Genomic DNA, 15,568 nt, shown 5'->3' with positions numbered 1-15,568 from the left:
GATGTTGCCTAGTTGTGAACCCCATGGCAGTACCCTAAAGTCCAAATATAGAGAAGAGGGGGCACATGAAGGAAATTACTTTTCCAAAGCCTGTCACCCTGGTACCCCTCTTGATTAGGAGAGGAAAGTTGGAGTCACCGTACATTCAAAGAAATTGCTACAATATAATACATGCATGGGGCTAGTCTATCAGAGGGTAAGGTGGGTCCACAAGGGTCATGGGCATCTTATGTAGAATTTATACATATGGGATGAGATAGCATATTGCATCCTAGTAGCACCTTTTAAATATTTTTACATGCCCTGCTATGGGCTATGCCCTAATGCCCAATTGGTCAACTCTGCCCCTGTTAATAATAATAACTCCATGTTGAGTCCTGATAATTGGTAATTAGACCCATTTAGACATCTGAGATCCCCCTGCATTCTCAGCTACATCTGTGAGGAGTCAGGACCTTTACTTGCCCCGATGCCCGGCACAGAATGGCCGTCTGTTCTGCGTCTTCTGTTTTCCTAGAAAAATAGGAAAAAAAAAAAAAGAAAATAGAAACTTTGGTTACTTAGTTAATTCTTCAATTAATTCTTTACAGCTTGCAGCATCTGTGTGGGACCACCAGCGGTGTCACAAGAGGGGGGATGGGACCCAGATAGTAAAATAAATATAGATACAGGGGGGGGGGGGGAATTGGACAACCACTGAGGATAAACTATAGGATTCCTATAATATTTAATAGGGCTGTGGCTCAGTACATGCTTATTGGAGAATATCCAGCATTGACAGTTTTGGGGGATTCACAGTCCATCCCATATCTTATGTCTATTTCCACTATTGTAATAATGAAGGCTGCGTATTGCTGTCCAGGCTCGTTAGTTCCCGTTTTCGTGCCCGGGGCACAGATACTGATATAAATTCTTGAAGTAAAACTTTACAAGATGTATAAAGATTTATAAATCAAGGAATTGAGTTTTCACAATGTGTCCATTACTCCCAATTCATATTTGCATTTTTTTTGCCTTGCCCCTGTGAACAGTGCCAGTCCAGTAAAATAGTGGGCACCCTGTGCTATAGAGAGCCCTGGCCATGGCCGGCAGTCTGTGGCATGGAGGAGGGGTTGGCAAGATAACTTGGCGCTCAGGCCCTGTCCCCTTCTGCAGAGGTGAGAGAGTTGGACCTGGTTTCACAGTCTGATTTTAATTACTTGCCCCGTCAGAATAGCGGAGCCTCTCCAGGTCATAATTCTGATTTATGGCCACTTTGTCACATCCAAAAGACTTCACTGAGTATTGTGGAGTCCAAGATCACAGAATTTACAGTCCACCTTCTGGAGCAGAGGTTACAGCACATGGGGCCGAGCAATGGTTCCACTTCAGCTGGGATGACTTGTATTAGCGTAGGGGAGGGGTGGTCCGGCCGGCGGTCATTGGGGGATATTCTGAAACTATTATTCATGTTTAATATGGAGTTTAATGATCTGAAGAGTAAATAGTCTGTACACTGCAGAAATCCGATGACTAGATGGGACCATTAACAGCTGTGTATGTAGAGATTGTATGATTCAAACAGTGTATGAACCTGGACTGCGCACAGTGTATGAACCTGGACTGCGCACAGTGTATGAACCTGGACTGCGCACAGTGTATGAATATAGACTGCTCACAGTGTATGAACCTGGACTGCACACAGTGTATGAACCTGGACTGCACACAGTGTATGAACCTGGACTGCTCACAGTGTATGAACCTGGACTGCTCACAGTGTATGAATCTGGACTGCACACGGTGTATGAACCTTAGACTGCACACAGTGTATGAACCTGGTCTGCACACGGTGTATGAACACAGACTGCACACAGTGTATGAACCTGGACTGCACACAGTGTATGAACCTGGACTGCACACGGTGTATGAACCTGGACTGCACACGGTGTATGAACCTGGACTGCACACGGTGTATGAACCTGGACTGCACACGGTGTATGAACCTGGACTGCACACAGTGTATGAACACAGACTGCACACAGTGTATGGATTTAGACTGCACACGGTGTATGGATCTGGACTGCACACAGTGTATGGATTTAGACTGCACAGAGACTACCTAAAGCGTATGGACATAGACATTACACATAGACTTTATACTTTTGCTCTTTTTTTGGCAATGCATTGCTTTACAAAGAGAGCAAGAGACCCAAAATGTGAGTAACTTCATGGGAAAGCAAGTGACTCTGACTTATCAAGATATCGAGCATTCATGTGCAAATAGGAGTTAATGGATGGAATATTGTGAAAGGGCCTGGGAAGTGGCGCAGTCTATTATAGTCACTTTTCTGCTCTGATATCTTAGTTGTAGCTCTAGGGAGCCCGTTCTTTATCATTGTATTATCTCTCCAGAACCATGGAGGCCATTGTGGTTCATGGCTGATTGGATTTTCTGAATGAACATTAATGTGCCTCAGGTTGTATCAGCCCCACGTAGACACTTGTATCTTCAGATAATCCCCGGATCTCAGCTTGGTCTTTAGTCAACAATAGTGATGGTAGAAATGGATACATTGTATCATAAGATAAACGATGAAGTGAAGGACTCAAGGTCGTGTCTTAATTAGTTCTCTTTCAATTTGGATAGAAATGCTTATGAAAAGGGTTGTCCAGGGTCAAGAAAAATGGCTTCTTTCCTCTCACAATAGCGCCACACCTGTCCACAGGCTACACAGAGTATTGCACCTCTGCCCCATTCACTTACACCATACACTTGGAACATTCATCTCTTTGAGAACTGGCTGCTCGCCCAATTATCGGTGGTGGGTCTCGTTCTTCTTAAGTTTACGATCTTCTGGCATTTCACTAATGAAGGTTCCTTGTCTTCGCAGATCATAGTGGGCGAGTTCTTCCGGATATACTACTTGAAGGAACGTTCCTATTCGTTCATCCAGAATCCCTACGTCTCTGCCTTGTACAAGCAGGTTGGGTGCTTCGTATTCGGCTGTGCCATAAGTCAGTCCTTCACAGACATCGCAAAGGTGTCGATTGGACGTCTGCGCCCCCATTTCATTGAAGTTTGTAATCCGCGAATCAACTGTTCTCTTGAATCTCATGATTACATCCAGGATTATGAATGCACGGGTCCGGAGAGTAAAGTCATTGAAGCAAGGTACGTGACAAATAGCGGGGATGTTGGCAGAATTGGGGGTATAAAAGCGCTCTGCTTTAGTGCCTGTCCAGGTTTGGAGCGCCTTGGACGTCGGACGGCTTTTCTGGAATGCTATAGTGTTTCTGAGTAAAACCCAGCCGTCTTCAGTCACACGTCCAATGCCAAGTAGTTCTGGCAGCATGAATCTAATGACAGACCTTGGAAAAGCCTGCGTAGAACCGCGGGGGCGGTTACATATCAGCGTGGGTGGAGCTACATCCCAGTAGACCATATTTATTTGGCCATTCCAATCAAAATAATAAAAAGTACTATTATTTTAGTTTTTTGTGGGCTTCCTTATATCCCACCTTTACTTATTATGCAAATAAAGTCCGTGGAGCCTCATTTAAGAGTCTCAAACACGGGACTAGCCAGATCTTCCTCCAGGGAAGGACCCAGCCAGGGACCTTTACTTATTACACATTCATAAACCCTCAGTAATAATCCCAGCAATAGCCTGTAATAATGAATGACACTGAGGATACAGTTAATCGTGCCGACATCCCCCAGCTCACATAGTATCACATTCTGTCCATTCCTCCTCTACCCTCAGTATATATGTGTCCGTTCCGGACACAGATGAGTCAGATCTTACACAATTTCATGTCTTATGCACTAATGTCCGCCACGTCGATTTTCTTATCTTATCTCATACATAGTTTTTTTTCATCTTTTCCAGAAAGTCCTTTTTCTCCGGCCACGCCTCGTTCTCCATGTACACCATGCTGTACCTGGTGGTAAGTTGGATCCATTGACACATCCTACATTTATATGATAGTGGAGTCTCCCTCCAATTCCCAAAACATGGTGTGTGTGCCCCCCCCCCAGTCTGTATGTTCTGGTAGAAAAGTGGCCGCAGTACCCACGTCTCTTCATGTTAATGTATTGGAACCACAAAATCGTCTTTCCTTCATCTCGACCAATCATGGCTGCCTTCAGTAACTCGAAGTATCAGTTAAAGTAGTGTCCCACATTCATATAATTTAAAGGGACACTCCACTTGCCAGTCATCAGCTCATATTATTAGTATATTATTAGTAATCCTAGATGGAAAACTCTTTCACAACCACAGTTTTAATAAACTAGGAAATGTGGATACAAATGTAACAGGCTTTACCGATCCCCCAATGTAAGAAGTGGGTCTTGTTCAAAGGGGGGTGGTCACTGTAAGACCAGGATTTAGGGAGATATTCTGCTTGTAGCCATTTTGCTCTTAGAGCAGAGGTTGTCTAATCCCGTCCTTGCGGAGGAATGGAAGTCCTACCCAGATCTGGAGATGTTCGGTTGCTGTTTCTTGAGACTTGGTTGCTATCTTGCATTCCGCCATCATAAACAAGACGTATAGGAGTCTTGTTGAAAACTTCCATGTGTCACTTTGTTCTGGATGGAACTATCCTTTAAATGGGTTGTCTTGTAATTTTATCTTCCGGATGGCGTTGCTCCTCTGCCTCGCGGTCAGGAGCTGCTGCGTTCCTGATGACTGACAGTTCGGACTTGCAGCATGGTTTCGCCGCTGGCCTAAATTTCATCCTCTCCCATTCTACAAGCAGAGACCGTTTGCTTCTGCAGCATTTGATCCAGAGCAGCACTTACAAGCCCTAGAGCAAAGAGCTTGTAAGCTCTACATTGCTTGCCTAGAAGACCAGCTGCAGCTGATAAGAATTCAGCGGTGGCCGGTCACCTAGGCAATGAGCAGTAAACCATACAGTGACACATATTTTACAAGCACTTTGCAACTGCACCCAATTAAGAAGACAAAAAAGAACTTTCAGGGCTCCGTCCCCACCATGAGTTTTTGATGTTGCAGATTTTCTGCACCCATTTAAATAGGTCATAACAGGGGGTTGTTCTCTGGTCATGATACTTTTACGGTATTTATTTTGCTTAATGTCTGGAAAATGATTTGAGACCCCTGTAAAATATTACCTGCCGCAGGTGTTAGAGGGGAAAGGTGGTGCTGAATTTCCTCCGTGGTAGTGTAAGACCCCCATAGTGTCTGCGAGCAGTCAGACCCCCATCCCTCTCGGATCCTATGAAAACATTTAGGCAGCTAAGCCCCTCAGTAAAGGCCGTCACTTTTTATTTCTCGCTGTTTTTGTAAGCTCCTTCCCCCAACTTTTATTAAAACAGAAGTTGACCTATTTCTTTGGCTGAATGAAAGTTTTGTGTCGCCCCCCCGACTTCCATTTTCTGAGGTGTCCTGAAGATTGAACATTGAGGTCTATTTATAGGAACGTTCTTCTATATTTAATTACAAGAAAAATATACGTTCAGATGTCAGATCGAAAGCTTAGGTGCGATTACTGAAGATTTACAACTTTTTAACAGAGTGAAGGAGTTTTCGTGATGGATGACACTCGAGTCCCGTGAAAGCCTTGAAGTGCAGCGCCAAATCTGAAGGCAAAGTTTAGAAAACTTGCAACTTTCACTTTTATCAATAATCCAGTCGCATTCAGAGCTGAACTCAAAATTCTGCTGAATGCAGATTGACATGCATTTTTCTTTTTGGTGCTGCATGGTCAATCATGTGGTCGCACAGGCTGGAGCTACATGGGAGACCTCTTCTCTTGATTTTACTATAATTACTGAGTGACTGCTCCAGTCCACAAGATTACTTGCAAGTCTAGTTTATTGCTTTGGCTGCAGTTAAAGCGCATCTGTCACCAGATGTCACAATGCCAACCGCATGCAATCTTAAACAGATTTCATGGACCAGATGATACAGGCTTGGTTACTTTGAAAATCAGTGTCAGATTGACTGTATAATTCTAACATTAAAATGAGCGCTTTATGAGTACAGCTGCAGGGAGGAGGGACACTGAGGAGCTGTCAGTAAGGCTATGTGGTCAATGATTCATCTGCAGGGAGGAGGGACACTGAGGATCTGTCAGTAAGGCTACGTGGTCAATGATTCACCAGCAGGGAGGAGGGACACTGAGGAGCTGTCAGTAATACTAGGTGGTCAGATATTCAGCATCAGGTAGGAGGGACACTGAGGAGCTGTCAGTAAGGCTACGTGGTCAGATATTCATCATCAGGTAGGAGGGACACTGAGGAGCAGTCAGTAAGGCTAGGTGGTCAATGATTCATCATCAGGTAGGAGGGACACTGAGGAGCTGTCAGTAAGGCTAGGTGGTCAGAGAGCAGCAGCAGGGAGGAGGGACACTGAGGAGCTGTCAGTAAGGCTAGGTGGTCAGAGAGCAGCAGCAGGGAGGAGGGACACTGAGGAGCTGTCAGTAATACTAGGTGGTCAATGATTCATCATCAGGTAGGAGGGACACTGAGGAGCTGTCAGTAAGGCTACGTGGTCAGAGATTCAGCATCAGGTAGGAGGCACACTGAGGAGCAGTCAGTAAGGCTACGTGGTCAGAGATTCAGCATCAGGTAGGAGGGACACTGAGGAGCAGTCAGTAAGGCTAGGTGGTCAATGATTCATCATCAGGTAGGAGGGACACTGAGGAGCTGTCAGTAAGGCTAGGTGGTCATAGAGCAGCAGCAGGGAGGAGGGACACTGAGGAGCTGTCAGTAAGGCTAGGTGGTCAGAGAGCAGCAGCAGGGAGGAGGGACAAGCTGTCAATCAATCTTGTATTGTGAAATCTGGTGGCAGATCCAGTTCAAAATGAATTCAAAGTGCTATAAAAGGTCTCCAGCCCCAGCCTTATTGTGTCGCTGTCATAGGACCTCCCACAATACAATGAAGCATTGGAATTACGAGATGTGAATGGGGTGTAAAATATAATCTTTCTTTCCCAAAAGACCTCCTGAGTGGTTGCAGGCAATCAATGCAGTTTGGCAAGTACCGTGCGATCTTGGCAAACGTTCATATTTTTCCTTTCAGAAAATTAGCAATGGCAGAACCTGTCCGGCCAGATGTTACCTCATCGCACATGGCAGCAGGAACGGGACGGAAATGTGGGGTTTAGTGGAGCCGCGCCTGGCATATTTTTCAGCTCTTTGGACGCTGGGAGATAAGATACGTTTTGTGGTTTACTCGGAAGTAAATGGGAAAAAAGCGACTTCCTTATTACACTGAACGGAGAGTGACCCATGAGGCGTTCACCCGAAATAAACAGATTAAGGCCGGAGTCACAGCCGCGTTCACCATCGGATGCCATATATAGTAATGACACTCGGCTCCTGCTCTGCTGCCAGCGTGATCCGAGTGTCCGGGCTCCGATTCTCTCACATCTGAGGATCCTATTGAGACGGAGAAAGTAATTTCTCCATCTCCTTCATAGCCGGTGTGGGCGGGAATCGCACTGCACTCGGGTGATATCCGGCAATGGAGGAGACGAAGACATTACTTTTTCCGTCTCCTCTGCAGCTGTGCTGATCTCCCATGCGAGCGGATCGGAGCACGGAGCACTGACACTCGGTCAGTGGCTTCGAACCAGGCGGGTGTGTATCACTTTAAATATAATACTCCTGATCTATAAATCATAATATGGGGCTTAAAGGAGTTGTCCATCCATTGGGACATTTATTTTGCTTAAATTAATGTAGCTGAGGCTAAAAATCATTTTTACAGATGGTTTCCTTAAAAATTTTCTTTTTTGGAAACACTCTTAGTTTTTCAACTTTGATGTGGCCTCTCTTCATAACTGAGCTGAGCAGAGCTCAGAAAAAGACAGATCATAGAGTCACCAATTCTCCCGTCAGAACAAGCTCACTGACGGTTTCTCAGTGAACTCATTCTGCAGCCTTCAAATAGACAGTGCAACACGAAGACTGTAGGAGGCAAACGGTGAACAATTTTTAATGAAAACAATGATTTTTAGTCCCAAATTCATGTATTTAAGTAAGAAAAATACGTCCCTAAAAGTAGAAATCTACTTTGCCCCTTAGAGGACGTTTTTCACCAGTATCACTGAGCCCCAGACGGTCCAGTAAAATGGCCAAAAAAAAATGACCTCTGCTGGCACGACCCAGCTCGGCTCTGCTGAATGACTAAAGGAGTGGATTGGGGGCCGGGGGGAGACCGTGATCAGCTGATTTCCAGCCCTGACTGACACTTAAAGGGGCAATTTAATAATAACCTCTTGTGTATTATTAGGGTTAGATTTCGGACCGGTGGCCTTTAAGATCATATCGATCCTCCTCGTCATTGGAGCCAGTGCGGCCGCTCTGAATCACACATAATAATAGCAGGTTTGTTACATTGTAGCCGATGTCAAAGTTCATTTCCAGATCAGTCTTCCGACAGATAACATTCGCTTATATTTAGTCTCGATGACAAACGTCTTTCTTCTTTTATTATGATCCATCTGGATCGATTATGTAGCAGATTAAACCACCAGGTGCTTCCCATGCTGGAAAGTCCGGAGATAAGTAATAGGACAAAGTCAGATAAGAGGTTAATAATTCCCGAGCAGAGTTATTGTTTGCCGTGCATTTAATTCCCTTTATTTTTTCCCCTCACTGATCGGACTAAATAACAGCGGATTTATACTATATACTTATTATATGACATTTTCTGACCAATCATGCGCAATTGTGAGATCAGTGATGCAGTGTAAAGCAAGGTGAAAGACTGCAGCCGCTTTTTTAATAGCAGTTGATATGTCAGATATTTGGTTTCTGGGTCATGGTAAGTTTTTTTTTATGGCAGAGCTGCAGTGTAAAGCAGTGTGGAGGGACAAAGCAATAGTTACCATGGAGGGGATGTATTGTTGTGTAGCTAGGCAGATTTGCAATTGAGGAGAGGGGGCAAATGTCAGATCATTGTGTCAGAGGTGAGTGGTCACCTGGAGCTATTGTGAGCTAATCTGCAGGTCTGTCACTGATTACAGGTGGGAGATCAGATTACCCTCCCCCCCCCCCAACAAAGCTGGGATCCCTATCTGCCCATTGTGTTTCCTTGTGATAGAACTGATAATAGGGATTGAGGGAGGCTGCAGTCCTAGGGACCACCGCTTGCCTTGTGAAGACCATTGCAGGGGTCAAGAGGCCCCGATCCGGTGACTGTGTGGACAGGATTGAGGATCACTAACATTTCGCTATCACTTTAATATTTGCTCTGAAAGCTGAAACTCCTCCATTACTAAAGAATGGGAACTTCGACCGCTCTAGTATAAACATCCGAGCTGCGGGGGGGGGTGGGGGGGGGGGACTGCGAGACTAATATAGTCACTTGTGCCTCCGGGCTATGGTTTATAGACTGTGACTCTTCATTGGTCAGGAAACTACAACTCCCAGCGAGCAATACTGCGTCACAGTTTCTGAATAGAATAACTAGAACGCAGTACAGACTGACACACTATCCACGGTGCTGAAAAATGAGGGCTGCGGATGTATAATTTCTGTCAGAGCCATGGCCAGGTCATTTTTTTTAGTGATTATGGTGGGGGGTTGGTGTCTAATATTATGCAAGGGCATTTGGTCAGGATGTATCGGTTACTCATTGACTTAGAGAACGTTGTCCGGCATTAATCAGACTGATCAGTATGGGGAAAAGTTCTACTGAACTGGAAAAAAAGTTAGAATAAACGTCAAGGTTCACAGCTGCTATTATGTCTGTGCATTCATCTCACCAAATCTCTGTCGATTTTGTGATCTTTAGTTTTATTCTATTATTTTATCCTTACTCCTATTCTAAAGAAAAAGCACTTAAAGGGTGACTACAAGCCCCAGCATACCAATGGCAGTTTCATTTGGCCTTTCATCACTTCATATTCCATATTACAAAGATGTTAAAAGGACCTGTCACATTTCAATAATATGTATTTTTTTTTACCTGGTGTAAATGCCGCTGTTTTCCTGAATCCGGCGATATTTTTCTTTTGTTCCTGCGCCTCTCTGTTCCTGAGATACGGCCTCCTCTTTCCTGTATTTAAATGTGGTCTTGTGCGCAAAGGGGGTGTGGCTCTCAAGGAGACGCCCACAGAGAAGAGCTGGAGGCCACGCCCACCTTGCAAAAAATGAGTAGTTTTATATACAGGGAAGACGGGGTCATAACTCAGGAACAGAGAGGAGCAGGAGCAAAAGAAAAGCATCGCCGGATTCAAGAGAACAGCGGCATTTGCATCAGGTAAAAAAATTAGAGATTTATGGGAAATGATGGCTCCTTTTTTAAATCCTTCCTATATCATACATTATAAAACTATTATTAAATACAGTAAAAAAAGAAAAAACATTAAATCCATACTTGATTGAGTTCCTGACACTTTCCTGCTCACTGACTCTTACACTGTGGATTTTTATAGACCATTTCTAATGACCACAGAGCTGAGTAAGTCAGTAACAAAGGAAACATCAGTTCCTCTGTCAAAGGGCAGCAAAGCTGCCGTCATTTGACAACATCATCCAAAGGCCACCAAACCCTGTCATCTGTCTGAGGGTAGCGGAGAAAAGCTGCAGACCTTGCGGGAAGAATTGGAAATTTAGGGTTAAGAAGGGACAGGAGTGAATGGAAGCGGATGCAGGAAGCTAGAAACCTGCGAATGTAGCAAAACGAGAGACCCCTGATGACCACGGCCAAGATGCACCGCCACACTGTGACGCAGCTGCCAGTCAGGGCCTTAGGAAAGCTGAGGGACAACACTCGTGGCTACCAGAAAGGTATCACATTATTGAAGTGTTTGCACTTTTTACTCTCCAGTGCTGGATCTCTAGTCCTCTGTGTCCTGCTGATTGTATGAAGTCATCTATAAATATACAAGTCCCCTCCAGCCGCAGCGTTCCGGCCGTCCCCTCGGTTTCCTTCCTATAGGAAGGGAGGGGTCCATCCAGGGGTCTTTTCCTCCGCCTGTTATACTCATCCCGACATGATCCTGTCCAATAGTTTTTGATTCGAGGAACAAAAGTGTCCAACCTCCTGCGTCTCTTCTCCTTTGTTTCGTTGGTTCCCAAAGAAATGGGACAAGTGGACTGGGCCCAAGTCCAAGGGGAAATGGCAACAATGAATCTCCTCCCAACACACATATATATATATATATATAGATTCAATGTACACACACATTTCATGGCCTCCTTGAAGGGTCTGCTACTACTTCAAGTACTTTGATTGAAAAGACTCATTATTTAAAAAATAAAATGTAAAAAGTTATTCCACCCCCTCCAAATAAAACAAAGTTATACCCTATCGATATGATAAGGGATAACTTTCTGTTCACTGAAGGTCCGACTGCCCAAGATCAGGCTCCGAAACGTGCTGAGCCCCCTCTTAAACAGAGTAGCGGTGTGCACCATTGACATCTTCTTCATTCATCATCTGTGGGAGTGTCGGAAATAGATGAGCGGTGTACTCAGGCTTGGACTGGCCGACGGGAGAACAGGAGAATCCTCCGGTGGGCCCGACTCATGCTCCACTTTCTCCGGCAGTCTCATAGACAATGAATGTAGCCAAGGTTGAGAATGTGAACTGCTATTGCATTCCGCACAGGGCCGAGAGTCCAAATCTGGGATCCAGAGTCCCTTTCCCCCAATGACTAACATTAAATACCTATTTCTATTCACCTATTGCTGTGAAATCACTTTGTTTGTTGGAGATTACAAATTGAAATTTTGGAATTTTTGAAAAAAAAACAAAAAACATTTTTTTTTTATCCATCTGAATTTTCAGAAATGTAAAAAATAATTTCTACTGAGAAGCGGAACATATACCAAAACCCTTCGATTTGAATATTATTACTTATTTATATAAATTTTAGATTAATTACATTTTGGAAACTTTTTTTTTTTCATTTAAAATTGCAATTTTTTATATATATATATATATATATATTTTTTTAATTTCTTGGAAAAATAGCTGCACTTAGCGGAACGAGGGATAAGTCAGAAGTAACGATACGTCAACCTTGGAGTTTACGTCGCACAGTAGTTTCCTTGGCCCAGACATTTACAAGCCGCTAGCATCCTCCGTAGCGACACATCTTTCGACCTTGACTTGACTTTGGCCTCCTTGGCTGCCGCTAATCACAGTGTTTTGCCAGTAAATGTAATTTTAGCTAAATTAGGAGCTTGGCTACTGCGGGAGCTGAAGGAAGGAATAAAGATTTAGCAGAAGGTGAAGAACGATTAGATCGGATGTTGGAAATGGATATTTTTTATTTAAAAAAAAAAGATGAAATTTTTACATTCTAAAACAAAAAGTTTTTGATTGTGTCAAGTTAGGATCTGACGGAGTCGGGTAGCAAGAGAACAGCGCCCCTGGTGGCCACGTTAGAATATACCCATAAGATTAGGGAAATCCCTATAATTATTTGGCTACAATGATTAATGATTGTTTTATTCTTTTCCAGTTCTACCTTCAGTCAAGGTTTACATGGAGAGGGGCTCGCCTCCTACGTCCCCTGCTACAGTTCACTCTCCTTATGATGGCCTTCTACACAGGACTTTCTCGAGTCTCGGACCACAAGCATCATCCCTCCGACGTTCTGGCTGGTTTTGTGCAGGGAGCTTTGGTGGCTTATTGCATAGTAAGTATCCTACATGGTGGAAAGTTCAAGCAGGGAATGAAACCATCAGTTCGAATTTTGTGCTCAAAATCAATAGAACGGTGGAATCCTCCAAGTCCGAGCCTTACCCATGACGATTGGCTGATCCTGCGAAATATGGCAGCCAAACTAACAAAAATCTTGTGTCTATGGCCTGGATAAGTGTGGGAATTTCTCAGTACAAGTGTCTGCCCCTGAAGCCGGCCGTCCCCGGGAACATCTGCCAGCAGATTGTAGACTTGTGGTCATCTCTTGACCATGATTGAGGGTTGAAGCCACATTGCTTGTTCTCAAACCGTTTACACAAAAAGCAGCGTCCTCTTCTATTTTTTTTCATTCTTTATGACTGGAGAGCCATGTGTTACCACTTAATTTCGGAGCAAAGTGGAAAAACGGTCATGTAATCGAGTTTCGTCTATGGTTTTATCTGAGAAGGAGGCTTTGGGGGTGAACTGAAGGAAAACACGCCAAAAATGCTTTGAGATTACAGAACAATTTTCTCTCTTGTAGGTCTAAAACCATGAAACTTTTAGTTTTGTAGTTTTCAAATACAGTCATATGTAAAAGTTTGGGCACCCCTATTAATGTTAACCTTTTTTCTTTATAACAATTTTGGTTTTTGCAACAGGTATTTCAGTTTCATATATCTAATAACTGATGGACTCAGTTATATTTCTGGATTCAAATGAGGTTTATTGTACTAACAGAAAATGTGCAATCTGCATTTAAACAAAATTTGACCGGTGCAAAAGTATGGGCACCCTTATCATTTTCTTGATTTGAACACTCCTAACTACTTTTTACTGATTTCCTGAAGCACTAAATTGGTTTTGTAACCTCATTGAGCTTTGAACTTCATAGCCAGGTGTATCAAATCATGAGAAAAGGTATTTAAGGTGGCCACTTGCAAGTAGTTCTATTTGATTCTCCTATGAAGAGTGGCATCATGGGCTCCTCAAAACAACTCTCAAATGATCTGAAAACCAAGATTATTCAACATAGCTTTTCAGGGGAAGGATACAAAAAGTTGTCTCAGAGATTTAACCTGTCAGTTTCCACTGTGAGGAACATAGTAAGGAAATGGAAGAACACAGGTACAGTTCTTGTTAAGCCCAGAAGTGGCAGGCCAAGAAAAATATCAGAAAGGCAGAGAAGAAGAATGGTGAGAACAGTCAAGGACAATCCACAGACCACCTCCAAAGACCTGCAGCATCATCTTGCTGCAGATGGTGTCACTGTGCATCGGTCAACAATACAGCGCACTTTGCACAAGGAGAAGCTGTATGGGAGAGTGATGCGAAAGAAGCCGTTTCTGCAAGCACGCCACAAACAGAGTCGCCTGAGGTCTGCAAAAGCACATTTGGACAAGCCAGTTACATTTTGGAAGAAGGTCCTGTGAACTGATGAAACAAAGATTGAGTTGTTTGGTCATACAAAAAGGCGTTATGCATGCGCTGTATTGTTGACCGATGCACAGTGACACCATCTGCAGCAAGATGATGCTGCAGGTCTTTGGAGGTGGTCTGTGGATTGTCCTTGACTGTTCTCACCATTCTTCTTCTCTGCCTTTCTGATATTTTTCTTGGCCTGCCACTTCTGGGCTTAACAAGAACTGTACCTGTGTTCTTCCATTTCCTTACTATGTTCCTCACAGTGGAAACTGACAGGTTAAATCTCTGAGACAACTTTTTGTATCCTTCCCCTGAAAAGCTATGTTGAATAATCTTTGTTTTCAGATCATTTGAGAGTTGTTTTGAGGAGCCCATGATGCCACTCTTCATAGGAGAATCAAATAGGAGAACTACTTGCAAGTGGCCACCTTAAATACCTTTTCTCATGATTTGATACACCTGGCTATGAAGTTCAAAGCTCAATGAGGTTACAAAACCAATTTAGTGCTTCAGGAAGTCAGTAAAAAGTAGTTAGGAGTGTTCAAATCAAGAAAATGATAAGGGTGCCCATACTTTTGCACCAGTCAAATTTTGTTTAAATGCAGATTGCACATTTTCTGTTAGTACAATAAACCTCATTTGAATCCAGAAATATAACTGAGTCCATCAGTTATTAGATATATGAAACTGAAATACCTGTTGCAAAAACCAAAATTGTTATAAAGAAAAAAGGTTAACATTAATAGGGGTGCCCAAACTTTTACATATGACTGTAAGTTGGAAAACTTTTGAGAAGTTTCTAGTGGATGGAAATGATCACTTTATTGCCAGAGATGTCCAAAATTCCACAAATATAGACTTGGATTATATGGGGAATTTCTTGCACTTTGCTCAAGTTTCGATCCCAAGTTTCGAGTCATGGGAACTTTTTACACCATGGGACTTTTTATAGACTCCTATGACAGGTATAAAGCCACCATGATGTCTGTATGACCAATTATATGTCTCATTGCCCCCCAAGGAGCCCAGGACTTGTTGTGCGCCCAAAGGTGCCATATTGGCTAAACACTAAAGGGATTATATAGAACTATGATATTGATGACCTTTGGTCTGGTGGTGGCGCTACAATCAGGACTTATAGGTCATTAGCATTTTAGTACCGTTAAAGGGAATGGCTCCTTTAAGCCCTATTGCTTGGTCGTGACCATTGAGTCCCACAATCGCTCCCACTACAATCCGTTCCTACGGTTTCTCGCCATTGTTGTCTACTTCCAACCAAGTATCGGTGATGTCTACAAACGTCGTCGCCTGTTTCTTTTCCAGTCTCTGTGCTGATCTGTCCAAGTCTTGTAAAATGTGTAGGGACAAAGCAGTTTTTATAGACTGACGTATGACGACCACTTAGGAAACAGCTGGTCTCTCACGAGGGGTCGCAGACTATTGTGTGTCTCTGCACAATGCTCTTACGGTACAAAAAGAAACAAGGATTCCAGCACTTGCGGGATTTGTGCTTCCATGTTGCTGAAAATGGGCCGAAATGCAAAAAATAAAAA

General features: G+C 43.5%; 1 protein-coding gene across 2 annotated transcripts in view; it reads left to right on the top strand.

The window, feature by feature from the left end:
- PLPP3 (phospholipid phosphatase 3) overlaps positions 1 to 15,568 on the top strand; it is a 58,478-nt gene that overhangs the window by 36,859 nt on the left and 6,051 nt on the right. For both annotated transcript variants that reach the window (XM_073544549.1, XM_073544548.1), the window contains exons 3-5: positions 2,871 to 3,151; positions 3,870 to 3,927; positions 12,430 to 12,606. In XM_073544549.1, the coding sequence (XP_073400650.1) occupies positions 2,871 to 3,151; positions 3,870 to 3,927; positions 12,430 to 12,606 (516 nt within the window). The remainder of the gene's footprint in view (positions 1 to 2,870; positions 3,152 to 3,869; positions 3,928 to 12,429; positions 12,607 to 15,568) is intronic.

Source organism: Dendrobates tinctorius, unplaced genomic scaffold, assembly GCF_039654945.1.
Source record: "Dendrobates tinctorius isolate UK_male_01 unplaced genomic scaffold, ASM3965494v1 ptg000138l, whole genome shotgun sequence".
In the NCBI taxonomy this organism is placed as follows: Eukaryota; Metazoa; Chordata; class Amphibia; order Anura; family Dendrobatidae; genus Dendrobates; species Dendrobates tinctorius.
This window is presented reverse-complemented; position numbering and strand designations above follow the sequence as displayed.